Raw genomic sequence first — 21,461 nt, forward strand, 5'->3', positions numbered from 1 at the left:
CTGGGGCACCTAAGACAGGCGCCGTCTCCTCGCCATTCCGGCTGGATGGAAATTGCTCTTAATAAATAAAAAAGGGGGAGATGTGGGGAGCCATGGTTACAGCTAATTGCAAGCCTTAATGGCTCAGTTAATGTATAACCGGTTTTTGCTCCTGCGGCATTGTCTTTGCCTGCACCTGGAGGGTGCTTACAAGCCGTTGAGGTATGAGGTGGGAACGGCCAGTTTCAAGACATAGTGATGCTAATCAGGATAATTGATGGATTCTGTCATGGGACAATCGTTTTGGGGAGTTTCAATGATTATGTAAGTTTCTGGGAAAAAGTTGAAAATCAACTGTTAATGATGTAATACATTTTTGTGATTGTGAGCTTGCACGTACTCAAAAAGGTATAAATTCAGCAGAGAAAATAAACCTGGTGCTTCAGGACCACTGAAGACCGGCCGCATTAGCATTTGTGTGAGTGCCTTCTTTCATTCCCACTCCCCTTGTCAGGAACCGTTCGACTCGTGGCGGCTGGCTCGCCACACCAAAAGATCAAATTTTCATCTTTTCACTATTTCCTTAAAACAGCAGTCATAATTTTGTCTACGAGCCTTAGTAGACAAGAGGCACATCTTTAAAAGCAGAACTTGTATTAGAAAAATGGACTCAGGGATGGATAGAAGATGAACCACATTTGCCCTTATAGTCTCCCGTTTTTATGCTGGTCTTCCAGGTCTGTTCTTTCTATTCTATTGCTTGGTGCCAACCTGCACATGTAACGGCCTCTCTGAACAGGTAATTCTACAGACACAAGGAGTAAGCCATTTGGTTTGTTTTCATAGTCTCCTATCAGGGCCAGTTGATATGCTACCAAATTCCTGCACTAATTTCTGGGAAGCAAGCTGATTACCACCTATGTATTCTTGCTCATCTCCTGAGCAGAATAATAATTGCCAGCACTTATTGGAACATAATGTATGTCAGGTACCATTAGACTATTGTTAATGATTTTCTCATTCAATCTTCTCCAATATCTATGGAAAAGGTACTATTATTATGCATATTTCACAACTGAAAAACCTGAAGAATCTCAAGGAAGTGAAGTTGCCCATGGATGAAAAGATTATTCCCTTCATTTTCTTTTTATTAGTTTCAGGTGTACCAAAGAATGTAACAGTTAGGCATTTACACCCCTCCAAAGTGATAACCCCCTTCCCCAATCTACTCCCCCTCTGGCTTCATATATAACTGTTACAAATCCATTGACTCTATTCCCTATGCTGTACTCCACATCACATGACTATATATATATATATATATATATATATATATATATATATATATATTAAATTATAGTTGACATTAAATATTATTCAGCTTCAGGTATAAAAATAAAATATTTTTTAATTATTTAAACTGAATTTTTAATGAAATATTTTTAAAATAAAATTATTTTTATAAATTCTTTCAATTTTAATTACTCATACATATATTAGAATTCTTAACCTTTAAAAAACCTTAATTTCTAGTGAAAAATAAGATAAGCAATTGTGAATTGTCTGTTACGCGAGACTTTATACATTTATGAACACATATTATAATTTCTAGAAATATATTTTTTCATAGCACATACCTCAAGGCTATGGGCCCCCCAGTACTTAGCACAATTATCCCCAGAGATTACTGCTTCCCGTGGTGAGCTTCTTCCCTGTCTCCTGGGTGAAGCATTGGGATACAGTCTCTCTCACGATCCTTAAGTAACGCTATCACCCTTTAAGAATTTCAAAAGTAGAGAACCATATGATTTCATGGATATGTGGTATATAGGACTGAAAACAACAAAAGAACAAGACAAGCAAATGAAAGAACAAAACCTCATAGACATAAACAATAGTTTAGGGGTTACCAGAGGGTAAGGGGGGAGGGAGGCTTCTAGAAGAGGGTAACCGCCGTCTAATATATGTGATGGAAAGAGAACTGACGCTGGGTGGTGAACACACAATTTGAGATATAGATAATGTATTACAGAATTGTACGCCGAAATCTATGTAACTTTACTAACAATTGTCACCCCAATAAACTTTCATTTAAAAAAAAAAGAATTTCAACCAATCATACAGGTCTGGTTTAGTAAACTGTTGTTTCCCACACCTATTTTATATGAGGTCTGACAATTACGTTTGTGAACTCATTCTAGAAAAAGTGCTACATACCTCATTGTTGAATGTCACTACGGTCACCTTTGAAGTATTCCCCTGGGAGGCTATGCACTGACGCCAGCACCTAGTCCACCCTTCAAAGCAGTTTTGGAACTCTGTCTGGAATGGCCATCAGAGCTGCGTCATATTACCCTTGATGTCCTGAATGTCATCAAAATGTCTTCCTTTAAGTATTTCCTTTCTCTTTGGGTGAAGAAAGAAGTCATTGTGGGCCAGATCAGGTGAGTAGGGAGGGTGTTCCAATACAGTGATTTGTTTACTGGCTAAAAACTCCCTCACAGACAGTGCCCTGTGAGCTGGTGCATTGTCGTGATGCAAGAGCCATGAATTATTCGTGAAAAGTTCGGGTCGTATAACTTTTTCATGCAGCCTTTTCAGCACTTCCAAATAGTAAACCTGGAAAACTGTTTGTCCAGTTGGACAATTACTGGGAATCAAAAATAACACCGGGGCCAAAACCCATGGGAGGTGATCGTCAACGCCGTGGCTTACGTGCACATCACCCCCCAACAGCCTCTCCAGACGAAAGCTCAGGAAGCCACAGCAGCCACTGCGAAGCCCTCCAAGATCACATGGTCCTCATGGTCCCACAGTCAAGTCTGAAACAACAACTTCAGCCAAGACCAAGCTGGGCTGTTGGATCCAAAAGGATGACATTTCTGCACATTTCTTTAATATCTGGCTTAATAAAAGACAGCTAGATCTCAACAAACAAATGAAAAAAATGGGTTTTCATTCTGGGATCTATCCCATCTTAGCATTTTGAACCTGGAAAGACAGGCGGACCATTCCAAATGATAATATCATCACCCAAGCAGTGCAGACAGTGGTGTCCATCAGGGTGGTGACAGATCTGAGCAGTGTGTATAAGAGACTCAGCCCAGTCCCTCCTGTTGGAAACTGAATGGCCATCTCTGATGATGAGGTGAGGCTGATTTCTTTCTTCTACCTCTCAAATGTCTCCATTGCTTCCTTACCTCTTGGTCCCCAATTCCACAGCCTCATTTCAGTTCCTAGTCATCTCCCATCTAGCACAGGCTGGGACCCCTCTAGCCAGATATTCGCATTGACCCATGGACTTCTCAGTACATTACGAAGCTGATCATCGAACTCCATGATTCTTATCCCCCCTACTGACTCTCCAATGGAGATAGAAGCCAAAATTCTGTAGCTCCAAACAGGAGGCTCAAGTCTTTGTGACCTTTGTGCCAGCTTCACCATCACAGGGCCCTGCCCTCGCTCACACTGATCTCCTAGACATTGAACTTGACTCCCAGCTTCACCTGACACCACAACATAAGGCTCAGAGCCTTTACACACCCAACTTTCATCTATTAAAGGACACTTTGGTTGTTTCCATATCTTAGATGATTGGATAAAGAAGATGTGGTATATATACACAATGGAATACTATTCTGCCATAAGAAAAGATGAAATAATGACATTTGCAACACATAGATGGATCTTGAAATTATTATGCTAAGCAAAATAAGTCAGACAGAAAAAGTTGAGAACCATATGACTTCACTCATATGTGGGATATAAAACTGAAAACTTAAAATGAACAAGACAAACAAAGAAACAAAAACTCATAGATGCAGACAACAGTTCAGTGGTTACCAGAGGGTAAGCGGGGAGAAGTGGTAATAGAAGATGAAAAGGGGGTTAAATATATGGTGATGGAAGGAGAACTGACTCTGGGTTGTGAACACACAATGCAATATATAGATGATGTATTATAGAAATGTACACTTAAAACCAATATAGTTTTACTAACCAATAACACCCCAATAAATTTAACAAAAGATGTTTCAGAAAATAAAATAAAACTGAAACCATTCTACATTAAATCTTTGTGTCTAAGTTTCTATATTTTTGAAATTTTATGTTAATTCAGCCTATCATTATTTTCATTTTTATTCTCTCCAACTTTCTTGTAAACTTCTGTTTAACATAAAAGGTGGAATTATTGAGTAGGTGTGTGTACATATATGACAGTGAGTGTGTTTACTTATTAAAAAATAATATATAAATACACATATACACAAACACACTACTAACTCATGAAAGAGTTCTTGGATCCAACAAAGTATTTCCACAGATTCCATTCACCTGGGCCACATTCATAAGAATTATTATAATCCCACGTTACCATCAGTAAAAAGGAAACTAGGCTCAAGGAGATTCAATTTTTCACAGTAATGTAACAATGTGATTAACCTTTTTGTACACTTGCTTGAATTATGTATACATGGACCCATTCAATATGTATTCTTAATTTTGTAGAGTCCCTTTAATTCAGCAAATTGTACACTTTAACTATGTGCAGGAAAAGTGAAATGATGCAATAGCTCAAGGTAGAGCGCAGGTAGCTGAGTCACACTTTAACATTGGGAGGGAGAAATGTCACTGGGTAGAAAACAAAGTGGATATATGGATATAAAAATAGTGATGTAAATATACGGCAAATCACATTTGGTAAACTCATCTCTTTTGTAAACTAAAAGATTAAACTGTCAAAAATAGGTTCAAGACGGGCGCACTACAGCCTAACACCTCATCCTCGATGAGCTATAGAAACGTAAAATAGAGACTCCCAGCTGATGCAGACTTATGAGTATGTGAGCAGAGAGTAGTCAATTACTATCATATAATCCCATTTACAAATGCATTAAAGAAAACATAGCATTTAGGACAGTTTATTATGCAGCATCAGCTAAATCATACAACAATCAAGGCAAACAAAACTGAGGACAATTACAATAATCTCTTTTTAAACATTTTCATATGTTTTGATGTTCAAAGACAGCATTCATGATCACTCTGTTATTTTTCTTCCTGTCATCCCAAGGAATCTTTTCAGAGCCCCGTTTATGTCTTTATTCCTAAGACTGTAGATGAAGGGGTTCAGCATGGGTGTGACCACTGTGTACATCACCGAGGCTGTTGCACTTGAGTGTGAGCTGTGGGTGGCAGCAGAGCTGAGGTACACTCCTAGGCTTGTTAAATAAAATAAGGAGACAACCGAGAGGTGAGATACACAGGTAGAAAATGCTTTATACTTCCCCTGAGCAGATGACATTCCACGTATGGAGGAAACAATCTTGGAGTAAGAGTAAAGGATCCCAGCCAGGGAACCACCACCCACCAGCACAGCTGCAAAATACAACACCAGGTTGTTAAGAAAGGTGTCTGAACAGGCAAGTTGGATCATCTGGTTGAGTTCACAGAAAAAGTGGGGGATTTGCAAGTCTGCACAGAAGGACAGCCTCAGCACCATTAAGCTTTGTAACAAAGAATGCAGGACACTCATGATCCAGGACAACAGAACCAACAGTCCACAGAGCTGGGGATGCATGATGACCGTGTAGTGCAGGGGGTGACAGATGGCCACGAAGCGGTCATAGGCCATCACGGTCAGGAGGAAGTTATCCAATGTGCCAAAGAGTAGGAAAAAGTACATCTGTGTGATGCAGCCTACATAGGTTATGACTTTGCTCTGCGTCTGGATGCTCACCAGCATCTTGGGGACGGTGGTGGAGGTGAAACAGATGTCCACAAAGGACAGGTTGGAGAGGAAGAAGTACATGGGCGTGTGCAGGTGGGAGTCTGAGCTGACGGCCAGGACGATGAGCAGGTTTCCTAACACAGTGATCAGGTACATGGAGAGGAAAAGCCCAAAGAGGAGGGGCTGCAGGTGTGGCTCCCCTGAAAGTCCCAGGAGAACAAATTCTGAAATTCGTGTACCATTGTCTGGTTCCATGGAGGTGATGACTAGGAATGAAAATATAACAAGATTAATCTTCACACATGGACACTAGTGACATGTTGAAATGATACAATTTGTATTTTGCAGTCAAATACATATATAATACATATATGTTTTGTAGAAAACTGATCCCCTTTAAAGACTCTTCCATTACATCTCTGATTAGGAATTCCTGTCCCACTCTCAGCTTTCTGCACAGTAAATCACGTATTTTATAGGATTGATGAGAAATTCTTTCTTGCTTTTGAGGAATACCGTGTTTCCCCAAAAATAAGACCTAGCCAGACCGTCATCTCTAATGTGTCTTTTGGAACAAAAATTAATATCAGACCCAGCATTCTATTCTATTCTATTCTATTCTATTCTATTCTATTCTATTCTATTCTATTCTACCTGGTCTGATATTAAAATAAGACCAGGTCTTATATTAATTTTTGCTCCAAAAATTAAATATATGCATTAGAGCTAATGGTCCAGCTGGGTCTTATTTTCGGGGAAACACAATATATGCTGAGTCCTGACATTTACTCATCAAGGACTGTAGGGTGCTGAGAAGCAGAAGTTCTTATAACTCAATGAAGGGGAAAGAATATAAGGAAATAAAAAAATCATATAACGTCAGTCTGGGCAGGTTCTTTGAAGGAAAAGAAAGTAGGTATACAAAAGATGGATGAGTGTGTTATTTTTACTAGAATTGAGAAAGACCTGCAAAGAATGTACCATTTGAACAGAGACCTCAAGGAAGACAAAGGGCAAGACATGAAGACATCTGGGAAGTGTGTAGCTGAATAAGAAAGAGCCAGTGCAAAGGTCCTGAGGTTGACGCTTGTTTCAAATAATCATGTCTCACAAGGAAACCATGTGGTGAGGGAATGAGCAAGGAGAGTGATAAGGATGGAGTGAAAGAGAATGTTGAGGAATGAGAAGGCCTGTCAGCTACAGATGAAACTACAAGACACAGGGAGTCGGTTGATTACATGTTCCTCCCACGTTATTGATTTATTTTTTTCCCAAGGGCTCCAGTGAGTAGAAGTGATCCCTTCTTTGTTTCCCTCTGTTTGGTAATATTCTGGCGTCTGTATTTTAAGAGACACATTTTGGCGTGTATGAGCGAGGTACCCCTGACCTGAGAACTGCTCATGCTCCATAAACCACACACACACACACACACACACACACACGCACACACACGAGAGAGAGAGAGAGAGAGAGAGAGACAGAGAGAGAGAGAGACAGAGAGACAGATCTGATCAGGTGGGATGTTCCCTGAGAGATAATGATGAGAAGAAACATCCTTGTTCTGGAGACATGCCAACCACGGTTATGTTCCTTTGAGACCCACAATAACTAATAAAGTAGCAAAACCAATTTATTTGAAAGAGAAAAGAACAATATCATTACGATGTGAAAACACCTTACAGAGTGAACATCCCAGCAGAAAATGTGCTAAGAGAATAAATCTACAATGTACGAAAGGAAATATACAATGTGCATGAAAAACAAGGTTTTTAAAGCTGCAATGGGAAGAGACTTTTGTAAATTACATTAAGTGAAACGGTTTTGGAAACAAAAAACTGAGTTTTGATTCTGGATCTACCCCATCTTAGCATTTTGAACCTGGAGAGACAGGCAGACCATTCCAAATGATAATATCATCACCCAAGCAGTGCAGACAGTGGTGTCCATCAGGGTGGTGACAGATCTGAGCAGTGTGTGTAAGAGACTCAGCCCAGTCCCTCCTGTTGCAAACTGAATGGCCATGTCTGATGATGAGGTGAGGCTGATTTCTTTCTTCTACCTCTCAAATGTCTCCATTGCTTCCTTACCTCTTGGTCCCCAATTCCACAGCCCCATTTCAGTTCCTAGTTATCTCCCATCTGGCACAGACTGGGACCCCTCTAGCCAGATATTCGCATTGACCCATGGACTTCTCAGTACATTACGAAGCTGATCATCGAACTCCATGATTTTTATCCCCCCTACTGACTCTCCAATGGAGATAGAAGCCAAAATTCTGTAGCTCCAAACAGGAGGCTCAAGTCTTTGTGACCTTTGTGCCAGCTTCACCATCACAGGGCCCTGCCCTCGCTCACACTGATCTCCTTGACATTGAACTTGACTCCCAGCTTCACCTGACACCACAACATAAGGCTCAGAGCCTTTACACACCCAACTTTCGTCCACTTGCAGTCTCCCCACTGGTCTTTCTGGAATTTTTCACCCCCTCTCCATCCTCCAAACTCCATCTGCTTTCTCAAAATGACTGGATCCTCTCCTTCATGAACCGTTTTTTTAATTTTCTTAACATTATCATGGTTTTCCTGTGATAATGCACATTCTCGTGCACTTAATTTAGGTGTTAGGGTGCCCATGATACAATTTTTATTTAATTCTATGTCTTTTTTTCCCCTGCTAGACAGTGAGTGCCTCCCCCCACCAGACTTGGTTTAGTTGGGAACAGCAGCTGAATAAATATCTATTCTATGATGGAGAGAAATTATTTTCACAACAAATGCCGATGATGAGAGGGAAAAGAGAAGGAGGAAATACTAACCTAAGTATGGAGGACACGCTAGAGGAATGTTTTCCATAATCTGAGGTCTGGACACATTAAGGTGTCAGACGATGGCCTGTGAGAATGAAATAGAGTATAATCAATAAGGCACAAAAGGACATATTTGTACATACATAGTGAGGGTACTCAAATAATCATTTCATGGTTCTCTTTGTTCAGGCGTGTGTGTGTGTGTGTGTGTGTGTGTGTGTGTGTGTGTGTGTGTGTTGCTGTTTTGTGTGCAGGCATGCTGGATCACAATGTAAAAGGAATATCTTACTTCGGGACACAGTCAAAAAAAACCAGGAATCCACTGCAATAAATGCAAGACTAGTTTAAAATGGTCAGTTCCTGCCCATGAGGGAAAAGCAATAAGATGATGAGCCCAGCAGAGAGCCAGATGGAGGAAAGAGGCAGCCTGCGTGGGTGTTCAAGTTACCTAGGAATCAAGGGACCACTCACTGATGGGACCTTCCTGCTCCTCTGTCCTCGTTACGCGTCCACCTCAGCCCCTGATCTAACTGTTATTCCTGCACCTCCATGTTTATTTGATCACCTTGTTTTTATATGGCCCAGTAGTGGGTCAGGCTCGCCCTTCTCTCACTTTTCTTTTGTGGAATTCTTTCCTTTGCTCTTCTTGGGCTTTGAGTTTTGACCTCTTTTTTGTTACATCTGATGGGTACACTCTTCTTGGTTCTGTTTACTGTCCAACATGCAAAGTCCTCCCCAGACATGTTCTATAAGCTCCAGCTTAGGCCACAACTATTGATAAATCCCCTTTCTTCATACATTTATCCCTGAGGACATGACGTCACACCACAACCATTTCATTGTACTGGGTCTTCTCCATTATAATGTGAGATCAAATGAGCAGGGACTTCACTTATTTTGTTCACTTAATTGGTTTCATAAATGTGTGCGTTTATACAGAAAAATGTTAAACAATGGAAAAGTCAAAAAATGAAAAGAATGGCAGGGAAAATAAAACCAGAAAATATAGTGGATTCATATAATTATATTTAATGAAACTGAGTAAAAATCCAAGACCAGCTTCTGAAAGAAAAGACGTAAAAATAATTTAGTCACTGTGTGAGGGATATAAATGATAAATGTTTAACTATTACATTGTTTTGTGCACCTGAAACTAATTTTAAAAGTTATAAAAATAAGAATAATTTAATCACACCCACATGGGTCTCTAATTAAAGATTAAATTGTGAAAGACTGAAAATGAAAAATATAAGAATAATTTTATGACATTTTGGTATCTTTCATCTGACCACCCATATCAAATGTTCCCATCCAAACATTGCCCAAAATCATGGTTTATTATCAAAAACTCTGGTCCTTATGTCTAGTGGTACTTTGAATCATTTGTGCTGTAGTATTGCAGCACTGTCAAGAGAATTTTATGGAAAATTGGGATAGTCTCCATAACCACAGCTCAATAAATAAAGCATATAAGCAAAAGAAAAAAAAACAACAATTTTTAAAAAGGCAGTGGAGGAAGCTGTACCAACAGTTATAATTTCTACCTACGTCAATGTAAATAGATTCAAATATGCTTAGGAATAACAGAGGGTGATTATTAGATGAATATAAAAGAATGACTTTGACAGATGAGGGAAGTTGATCGCTATTTTTAAAAACACATCTAACCTCAAAAAGCATAAAGTTGACAATAAAGAGAAACAGATGGGAAATAAGAACACAATATGTATGAAAGGAGGTTATTATTACTAACGATGCAGGAGAACTTTTTTAAAAGTAATGGGGGGACACAATATGACCCACTGATAGAACTGACCACACATAATTGATACATTTTCATACATACCACCCAAATACATCTATACATATATAAAATAATTCACTGTCAAATTGTAAAAAACTTTGGTAAAAAAAACTCCGGTGGCTCAGGCAGTTGGAGCGCTGTGCTCCCAACTCTGAGAGCTGCCAGTTCAATTCCCACATTGGCCAGTAAGCTGCGCCCTCTACAGCTAAGACCGACTAACTACTGGTGACCGAATGCCTCAGCCAGGGGAGCGCAAGGCTCGTAACACCAGCATGGGCCAGGGAGCTGTGTCCTACACAACTAACCTGAGAAACAATGGCTTGAACCGGAGTGGGGGAGGCGGGAGAAAGGGGAAAAAAAGAAAACTCCAATTTTTGTCTGAAAGTATAGAATCCAAAACCACAATAAGAACTCAGCCCTCACTACATAAACTGTGTAAAGAACTTGCACAATTAACAGCGAAGTAGAAGACGTTTAAACCCAAAATATATGCAGTCACACCAGGAATAAAATAATTGCAAAAAGTGAAACTCTTTAGTATTCCTTTTCAGATTTATTAAAACAGTGTGTTTTTATGTGAATACCTGATGTGGGAAATGATACCACGAAACGTTTCTCTCAGGAACGGCTGTGGCAAGGTAGTATGTACCGCCTTGGTCTGGATCTTTTTAATGAATACAAAACACGCTCAAATAAACCCCAGCTTAATTTTTTTAAAAAAAGCCCTCACTTCACTGCTGATGCCTCCACACCTAATCCTCTGTTTTCCTGCCCCCCCGAACTGCAAGACTCCTGTGTATGTTCTGATTTTACTGGAGCCACTTTATGCCCACCATTCCTTCCTCAGTCTCTTCCAACTTGACGTCCATTCCCATCATGGAATTATCAACAATGACCCTGGTATTGCTGCTTCCAGTGAACTCTTCTCTTTTCAAAAACTAACTAAACTATTTTTACATTAATTAGTCTACCTGGCAAAGAAACGTGGCCATCTCTCTGCTCTGGGCTAGGCTGGTTAGGCTCTCAGGTGACCTCAGGTGAAAGTTCTCGACTTACCTCATCTCTGACCCTTTCCTGACATCTCTGCTGAGCTCCCTGACTCACCTGGATGGGGTCTCTGAGAGGCAGGACTCTGGGTGGAAGTGTGAATTCCTCCCTGGATGGTTGATCATGGAAACGGAAGCTCTGTCCCCAGAAAAGACAGCAGGAAGGAGTGAAGCAATGGTCCCCACCAGGCTTAGGAATCCAAAAGCAACAAACATGTCCTGTAAAGCCCAGGCTTGCCTATGCAGCAAGGAGATACTTTCAGCTCCCTTTATCTGCTCATTAGGCACTGCTTCCGTTGTGACGGCCACCTCTGGGCACCCGATTTCCCTCTGAGACACTTGTCTAGGCTGAATGGAAATTTTTCCTGCCAATTCTTGTTCTTAAGGGACAAGGTTAGAATTCAAGTCAATCCTGTTTTTGTTCCTCTTTCTCCATGACTCTCCCACCTGCCAGAGGACTCACCTCCCAGCACCTTATCCCAACCCTGAATTAGAATGCTTCAAAAGTCTAAGCCTGAGGACTCTGCCTTAACTAGGTCCCTTGGCTCTTCAAAGCACTGATTTATGGTGGGACACAACCCCTGATAGCTCCAGAAAATTGCCATTTCCTTCTTCAATAAGGGGGAAAACTGTGTGACTTTGATGTAAAGCTTTGGGCCCTATACAAGTGGGCTTCATGACACATCACCCTGTGGGAGTTCAGAACGAGCCACCCCAAGATTGCAGATTATTTAGAGCTAAGGGCAATGTTAGCTTTGGGCTCAAGAAAATGTCTGCTCCTCTCTTTAACCACCTATAAGAGCTTGAATGAGGGACCTTTCCCTTATGGGAGACTATCAGAGATAGTCTCTTTTTGACCCATCTATATGGCCCAGAAAATTTTTATTTACTAAACATCTGCTCTTATCATCCTGCAATGACCCTCTGAAGCCTCCAAAGCACCCGACCTCATCCCTAGCTCAGGATGTCTTACACACCAATGTTCCCTTTCTAGCTCTGAACCTCTCATGTATGTGGGGTTCCCATACATACGTATGTATTAAATTAGGTTTTCTCTTGCTAATCTGTCTCAAGTCTAGCTAATGATTACACCAGCCAAAAGAACCCTGAGGGTAGAGGAAAGTTTGTTCCTTAGCCACAAGCTAACTCAATGAGGAATTTCATACTCATATCAGAAGTTAGGAGCTGCCATTTAGTCCCACATTGTAAAATTTCAAATCTTGTATATGCAGTTGTTTTCCCTATTATTTTTAATTTCTGTAGTTTTAATTACTCGTACATATATTAGAATTCTTAACCTTTAAAAACGTTAATTTCTAGTGAAAAATAAGAAGCAAGCAATTGTGAATTGTCTATTGTATGAGCATTTATACATTTATGAACACATTATAATATTATAATTTATAGAAATATATTTTTTCATAGTACAAAAAACAATGTTTTTAATGTGGTATGAGACATGTTTATTAATGGACCCAAATATCTTTAGTTCTTCTATAATAAGAAGCAAAAAATCTATACACCTATGTTCAGTAATTAATATATCATTATTTTATCTTATTTGGAAATGGTCTAGACAGTCAATGACTATCCATCATTTAATTTACTTAGCAAAACTTTAAAGTTTCAAGTTACCAAAGTGATTTATTAGAAAAACTTTTAAGTACATATACAATATAATTATTGCTAGAGAGTTAACCTAAAGAAACATTTTATCCTACTTACATTTATTTGATTGACTTGCTCTTAACAATTAAGTTTAGATGACTTATGAAAATTTCATCATACCAAGTTACTTTTCTTGTGACAAATTTTTCAACAGAGGTAATATGAACTTATTTGATTAGTAAACCCTGGTAGAATAAAAGTATTATTTAATGTTGATGACTTTATGGACATGCCAATTTATCCAAACCAAATGCTAAACAAGTTTCAATATCAAATATTTTCCCAGATCACGTGACTCTGAAAAGCATTTTGGTTAGTTTCTGTTATATTATTGAGAATTCTCATCTAAGCACTTGCTTGTTTAAGCCAATTCAATAGAGCTCCTTTTAAATAAATTAACAATACCATCTGGAAGTAGAAAATACCAAACAACACACATGAACATACAGACAGACACAAGCAGAGATCTTTCAGCCATGAGACAGGCACCATAATGAAAAACTCACTGGTTTAGGAAAAAATAGTGGAATAAGTTGAATTGATCCATTCAAATGGCTGAGTTTTTCTTTCTTATTAATAAGATTACCTCCCTGAAATTTGCCTTTTAAAAGATGGCCCAGATAAGAGTTCTTGGGTAGACCAGGTGTTTACATCTCCAAAGTACAGGGAAAGAAATATAAACTCCTGTGAGAAAGACTTTGGTTTCATAAAGCCAATATTTATCAGCCTTTTGAGATGAATAAGGTGAAAATAATTGGTGGACTTTGAATTGTTTCTGGACTACACCTCTGGTCTTGTACAGACTTCATCTGTAAAACAAGGACAGTTGTGCTTCATACCTCAAGAACTGGGTTGTCACCTAAATGGTGGCAAAGGACTGACAAATCCATCCACCCATTGTTGGAATGTTTCTTTCCCTCTGGGTACATTTCTTATCAGGCTCTGACAGTAGTTCCAAATTTAGCCAATTTCTTGATCAAAAAGTTATTAAATTCTTTCAAATATCTTGTCAGATCTAGCTGGGACAAACAGTAAATATTTCTGGCAGTATTAAACAATCCTATAGACATAAGAGGGTGGAAAGGTTATTACCTTCTAGAGTTTCTCCTTCTGATAGCCAGTGAGATTTCCACAATATAATCAGGTAAAAGAGATACAATCAATTAAAGTTGTCATAACTTTTTTAAAAACATAAAGCCTATTTAAACATTCCAGTTTTCATAATCTTATCAATCCTTATATTTCCATATTATTTTAATCTGATTGTAGGCTGAGTCAGGTCTTCACTAATGGGTTTTGGTACCACAGTGCATGAATTCCCAAGTCAAGGAATCCTGGAAATTTCTCTTTTCTATCTCCTGATCATTTTACTCCCTCTTGAGTAAAACGGCTTTGGGTCCCCAGCAGAGGGTCAAGCCCAGGACCCTGGCCCTGTAATCAATCTTTAACTTGATTTAACCAGCCTGACTGCTGCCCCAAGTGATTGCTGGTCCGGTTTCTCCCTATAATCTCTTCCAGTCTTTTAAATTTCTCCATTTTGGGATAAATACCGCAGACTTTTTGGAGGCCCATTAATGTTGGGGGACCAACAGTTGGGTCAATGTGGTCCATTCATCCTTTGTTAGTGCTGTACTAAAACCTCTTTTTTAACCCCATCAATGTATGTTTTATTTATCCCAATTTTTAAAAACTAACTAAGGGCGGCCAGTTGGCTCAGTTGGTTAGAGTGCAGTGCTCATAACACCAACGTCACCCGTTCGATTCTCACGTGGGCCAGTGAGCTGCGCCCTCCACAACTAGATTGAAAACAATAACTTGACTTGGAGCTGATGGATCCTGGAAAGACATACTGTTTCCCAATATTCCCCAATAAAAAATAAAAAATAAATTTTTAAAAAGCTATCTACACATTTCAACCCTGCTGGAAGAGTCCTGTGAGTCTCCTTTCTCTTTGTTTCACCCTTATTAATATTTAAAAATAGGTATCCCATGCTGTTTATTTGATTTCAGAACCCTTACTTTCAAGTGCACTTGTAAAATTATTCTATCTAAATTGGCACATTCCTCATAACAGCCAGTATTTTAGATTATAATTTCCTTGAGGGCTGGCAGTAGTTTGGTAGGACCTTATCTGTAAATGGAGTTTAGCACACATTTCCGTCTGGCCATCATTTGGAGCTTCCAGCCTGACAGTTATCCAGCCAAATTCATAGGACATAAAAGTTTTAGGTTGTCTTTAAGTAAGATAGTAAGAGTTTGCCATTCTTTTTCTTTCATTTTCCTTCTTAAATACAGGACAATTGTACTTTCAGTGTCCTGATTTTTTTTTTTTTTTCAGTATCTGCAAATGTCTGAAGGCAAAGAGGAAGAGGTCTGAGTGGACTTTGATTTTTGTTCTAATTTCTGTCCTTCCCTCTGATTAAGGGAATCTTAATGACTAGCTCTTCTAATGATAGGAGAGCTCTCTAAAAAAAATTTCTTTCTTTCTTTTCAATGAAAAAGTTTTTCCAATTAAAAGAATCCATCATCTACCGTATGACCCAAAAAATCTGAAAACATTTATCCATAAAGACACATGTGCTCCAATGGTCATTGCAGCTTTATTTACAGTGGCCAAGACATGGAAAGAACCTAAATGCCCTTCGATAGATGAATGGATAAAGAAGTTGTGGTATATATACACAATGGAATACTATTCGGCAGTAAGAAAAGATGATATAGGAACATTTGTGACAACATGGATGGATCTTGAGAGTATACTGCTAAGTGAAATAAGTCAGACAGAAAAAGCAGAGAACCATATTATCTCACTGATATGTGGTATATAAACCAAAAACAACAAAAGAACAAAACAAACAAATGAGAAACAAAAACTCACAGACACAGACAATAGTTCAGTGGTTACCAGAGGGTAAGGAGGGAGAGGGATAGTAGATGAGGGTAAATGGGATCAAATATATGGTGATGGAAGGAGAACTGACTCTGGGTGGTAAACACACAATGTGATTTATAGATGATGTAATACAGAATTGTACACCTGAAATCTATGTAACTTTACTAACAGTTGTCACTCCAATAAACTTTAATTACAAAAAAAAAAAAGAATCTGTCATCTGACCTTGATGAGTTGGATCTTAACAGAGACTCAAACTAATACTATGGATGCAAGAAGCATCCCAAAGGAGAGTACAAAAAGATGCAACACTCACAGAAGTTTACTCTCAGAGTTAGCCTAAAAAAGATGAGGAGCTTGTCTTTAAACAGCTGATCCAAAACACAGGGAATCACATGCTTTCCCCCCTTGAACAGAATAAGGTTTAAGATTCCCTAAGTTTGGATCCACAGCTGGCTGCTCACCGATGCATAAGCATCCTCCAGCAGGTGGAGACATGGGTTCTTCCACATGGATGGGGAGAACAGAAAAATCCTTTGAGAGCTTGTCCGGGCCAGATAGAGAGCAAGGTGTGCCTTGGCAAGTGCACTGGATGGTACAGGCCAAAGAGAAAATACGTGTATTCTCACTAATCATAAGGCCAAGCTCTCCGGACATATGACAGGATGAAAGGAGAGAAACAAGACAGAGATAGAGAAAAGCAAAACCCATGAGTACTCGTACCAAGTAACCAAGGGTCACTAGCCCAAGAAACTAGTTTCACAAATATTTTCTCCTGCCAGTCTAAATTTAGAAAAGAGAAAAAGATTCTCATCACTTTCGTTTCTATGAGATCCTGCAGACAGAAATGTGGGGTGTGCTAACATGGTAAGAACTTTCGCCTTCTGCCGGCCTGTGTCAGACGTGTCAGAGTCTCCTCATCTGCAGCAGCCTCGTGGAGAAGCATGGGGTTCCAGCCAGTGAGTTTATCCTGCTCACAGTGCCAACTGCTGGGGAGAAAGAAACTTTCCTCTACCCTCAAGGTTCTTCTGGCAGGTCTAGTAATCATATGGCTATGACAGATTAGTAAGAGAAAATGACCAAATTTAATACATATATATGTATGAGAACCCCACATACATGAGAGGCAGAGATCCCAAAGAGATAAAAAAAAAGATTGCCTCTTATAACCTTTTATTATGGGTAAGACACTAATTAAAGTTTTTCTAGGCAGTTAAAGTGCAGAGCATAAGTTTCTCTTGAGCCTGCAGTTAAAATTGCCCTTAGCTCAAAATAATCCTCAAGCACTGAGGCACATGTTGGGGTGGCGTGTTCTGAATGCCCACAGGCTGATGTGTCATGAAGCCAAGTCATCCAGTGCCCACACTTGACATCAATGTCACACGGTTCTCCCTCTTGTTGAAGACGGAAATAGCAATTTTCTGGAGTCTTGAAGGTAGGGGTTGTGTCCCACCATAAATCAGTGCTTAAAGATCCAGGGATCTAGTCAAAGCAGAGTCCTCTGTCTTAGACTTTTGAGAGAATTCTACCTCACGGTTGGGAATAAGGTGCTGGGACCTGAGACCTCTGGCAGGTGGGAGCATCATGGAGAAGGAATAGCAAAAACAGGACTCACTTGACTTCTAACCTGGTCCCTTAGGAACAGAGAATCAAGGAGGAAAAATTTCCATTCCATCCCCACCAGTGTCCCACAGGGAAATCGGGTGCCCAGAGGTGGCCGTCACAACGGAAGCAGTGCCTAATGAGCAGATAAAGGGAGCTGAAAGTATCTCCTTGCTGCATAGGCAAGCCTGGGCTTTACAGGACATGTTTGTTGCTTTTGGATTCCTAAGCCTGGTGGGGACCATTGCTTCACTCCTTCCTGCTGTCTTTTCTGGGGACAGAGCTTCAGTTTCCATGATCAACCATCCAGGGAGGAATTCACACTTCCACCCAGAGTCCTCCCTCTCAGAGACCCCATCCAGGTGAGTCAGGGAGCTCAGCAGAGATGTCAGGAAAGGGTCAGAGATGAGGTAAGTCGAGAACTTTCACCTGAGGTCACCTGAGAGCCTAACCGGCCTAGCCCAGAGCAGAGAGATGGCCACGTTTCTTTGCCAGGTAGACTAATTAATGTAAAAATAGTTTAGTTAATATTTTGAAAAGAGAAGAGTTCACTGGAAGCAGCAATACCAGGGTCATTGTTGGTAATTCCATGATGGGAATGGACGTCAAGTTGGAAGAGACGGAGGAAGGAATGGGGGGCATAAAGTGGCTCCAGTAAAATCAGAACATACACAGGAGTCTTGCAGTTCCGGGGGGGCAGGAAAACAGAGGATTAGGTGTGGAGGCATCAGCAGTGAAGTGAGGGCTTTTTTAAAAAAAAATTAAGCTGGGGTTTATTTGAGCGTGTTTTGTATTCATTAAAAAGATCCAGACCAAGGCGATACATACTACCTTGCCACAGCCGTTCCTGAGAGAAACGTTTCGTGGTATCATTTCCCACATCGGGTATTCACATAAAAACACATTGTTTTGATAAATCTAAAAAAGGGATACTAAAGAGTTTCACTTTTGCAATTATTTTATTCCTGGTGTGACTGCATATATTTTGGGTTTAAATGCCTTCTACTTTGCTGTTAATTGTGCAAGTTCTTTACACAGTTTATGGAGTGAGGTCTGAGTTCTTATTGTGGTTTTGGATTCCATACTTTCAGACAAAAATTGGAGTTTTTTCACCAAAGTTTTTTGCAATTTGACAGTGAATTATTCTATATATGTATAGATGTATTTGGGTGGTAATATGAAAATGTATAAATTATGTGTGGTCAGTTCTATCAGTCCATCATATTGTGTCCCTCTATCACTTTTTAAATGTAAAACGTTCTCCTTCACCCTTAGTAGTAATAATCTCCTTTCACACATATTGTGTTCTTATTTCACATCTGTTTTGCTTTATTGCCAACTGTGTGCTTTTTGAGGTTAGATGTGTTTTTAAAAATAGCAGCTACCTTTTCCCACCAACACAGCAATACACACACATGAAAACACTCACACATACACACACACTCACACATACACACACACACATACACACACACACACATAACTGACAAAGAGAACCATGAAATCATTTTGTGTGTATCCTCACGATGTATAATGCATTCTAATCCTTTTGTGTGCGTGCGCATTGACTCTATTATATTTAAATCTCACAAACCATAGTCTGACAACTTAATGAGTCCTGACCTCAGATCATGGAAAACATTTCTTTAGTGTCTCCTCCATACCTAGGTTAGTATTTCCTTCTTCTCTTCTTTCTCTCATCATCAGCAATTTCTGTAGAACACGTTCTCTCATTCCATCATAGGAGACACATTTATCAGCCACTGTTGCCAACTAAGCTAAGTCTCATGAGAGGGGTGGTACTATGTGTAGCATTCTACACGTCTCACTGTCTAGCAGGGGAAAAAGACATGGAATTAAATAAAAATTACACCGTGGGCACCCTAACACCTACACTAAGTGCATGAGAAAGTGTTCTTTTCCTGTGGGAATGTTACGGAAACACAGGTGCATGAAGGAGAGGATCCAGTCATTTTGAGAAAGCAGATGGAGTTTGGAGGATGGAGAGGGGGTGAAAAATTCCAGAAAGCCCAGTGGGGAGACTGCAAGCAGAGGAAAGTTGGGTGTGTAAAGGCTCTGAGCCTTATGCTCTGGTGTCAGGTGAAGCTGGGAGTCAAATTCAATGTCAAAGAGATCAGTGTGAGCGAGGGCACAGCCCTGTGATGGTGAAGCTGCACAAAGGTCACAGAGACTTCAGCCTCCTGTTTGGAGCTACGGAATTTTGGCTTCTATCTCCGTTGGAGAGTCAGTAGGGGGATAAAAATCAGGGAGTTCGATGATCAGCTTCGTAATGTACTGAGAAGTCCATGGGTCAATGCGAATATCTGGCTAGAGGGGTCCCAGACTGTGCCAGTTGGGAGATAACTAGGAACTGAAATGGGGCTGTGGAATTGGGGACCAAGAGGTAAGGAAGCAATGGAGACATTTGAGAGGTAGAAGAAAGAAATCAGCCTCACCTCATCATCAGAGATAGCCATTCAGTTTCCAACAGGAGGCACTGGGCTGAGTCTCTTATACACACTGCTCAGATCTGTCACCACCCTGATGGACACCACTGTCTGCACTGCTTGGGTGACGATATTATCATTTGGAATGGTCCGCCTGTCTTTCCAGGTTCAAAATGCTAAGATGGGGTAGATCCCAGAATGAAAACCCAGTTTTTTGTTTCCAAAACCGTTTCACTTAATGTAATTTACAAAAGTCTCTTCCCATTGCAGCTTTAAAACCTTTGTTTTTCATGCACATTGTATATTTCCTTTCGTACATTGTAGATTTATTCTCTTAGCACATTTTCTGCCGGGGTGTTCACTCTGTAAGGTGTTTTCACATCGTAATGATGTTGTTCTTTTCTCTTTCAAATAAATTGGTTTTGCTACTTTATTAGTTATTGTGGGTCTCAAAGGAACGTAACCGTGGTTGGCATGTCTCCAGAAACAAGGATGTTTCTTCTCATCATTGTCTCTCAGGGAACATCCCACCTGATCAGATCTGTTTCTCTCTCTCTCTCTCTCTCTCTCTCTCTCTCTCTCTCTCTCTCTCTCTCGTGTGTGTGTGTGTGTGTGTGTGTGGTTTATGGAGCATGAGCAGTTCTCAGGTCAGGGGTACCTCGCTCATACACGCCAAAATGTGTCTCTTAAAATACAGACGCCAGAATATTACCAAACAGAGGGAAACAAAGAAGGGATCACTTCTACTCACTGGAGCCCTTGGGAAAAAAATAAATAAATAACGTGGGAGGAACATGTAATCAACCGACTCCCTGTGTCTTGTAGTTTCAGCTGTAGCTGACAGGCCTTCTCAGTCCTCAACATTCTCTTTCACTCCATCCTTATCACTCTCCTTGCTCATTCCCTCACCACAGGTTTCCTTGTGAGACATGATTATTTGAAACAAGTGCCAACCTCAGGACCTTTGCACTGGCTCTTTCTTATTCAGCTACACACTTCCCAGATGTCTTCATGTCTTGCCCTTTGTCTTCCTTGAGGTCTCTGTTCAAACGGCACATTCTTTGCAGGTCTTTCTCAATTCTAGTAAAAATAACACACTCATCCATTTTTTGTATACCTTCTTTCTTTTCCTTCAAAGAACCTGCCCAGACTGATGTTATATGATTTTTTTATTTCCTTATATTCTTTCCCCTTCATTGAGTTATAAGAACTTTTGCTTCTCAGCACCCTACAGTCCTTGATGAGTAAATGTCAGGACTCAGCATATATTGTGTTTCCCCGAAAATAAGACCTAGCTGGACCATTAGCTCTAATGCATATATTTAATTTTTGGAGCAAAAATTAATATAAGACCAGGTCTTATTTTAATATCAGACCAGGTAGAATAGAATAGAATAGAATAGAATAGAATAGAATAGAATAGAATAGAATAGAATAGAATAGAATGCTGGGACTCATATTAATTTTTGTTCCAAAAGACACATT

At 39.9% G+C, this 21,461-nt stretch overlaps 1 protein-coding gene across 1 annotated transcript; it reads right to left on the reverse strand.

Moving 5' to 3' along the window:
• Positions 1 to 5,020: 5,020 nt before the first annotated feature.
• Positions 5,021 to 5,965, reverse strand: LOC109437081 (olfactory receptor-like protein OLF4). The gene has a single exon (XM_074338682.1). The coding sequence runs from the start codon at positions 5,963 to 5,965 to the stop codon at positions 5,021 to 5,023; it is 945 nt and encodes a 314-aa protein (XP_074194783.1).
• Positions 5,966 to 21,461: the final 15,496 nt, after the last annotated feature.

The sequence above is a fragment of the Rhinolophus sinicus genome, linkage group LG07, assembly GCF_036562045.2.
Source record: "Rhinolophus sinicus isolate RSC01 linkage group LG07, ASM3656204v1, whole genome shotgun sequence".
NCBI lineage: Eukaryota > Metazoa > Chordata > Mammalia > Chiroptera > Rhinolophidae > Rhinolophus > Rhinolophus sinicus.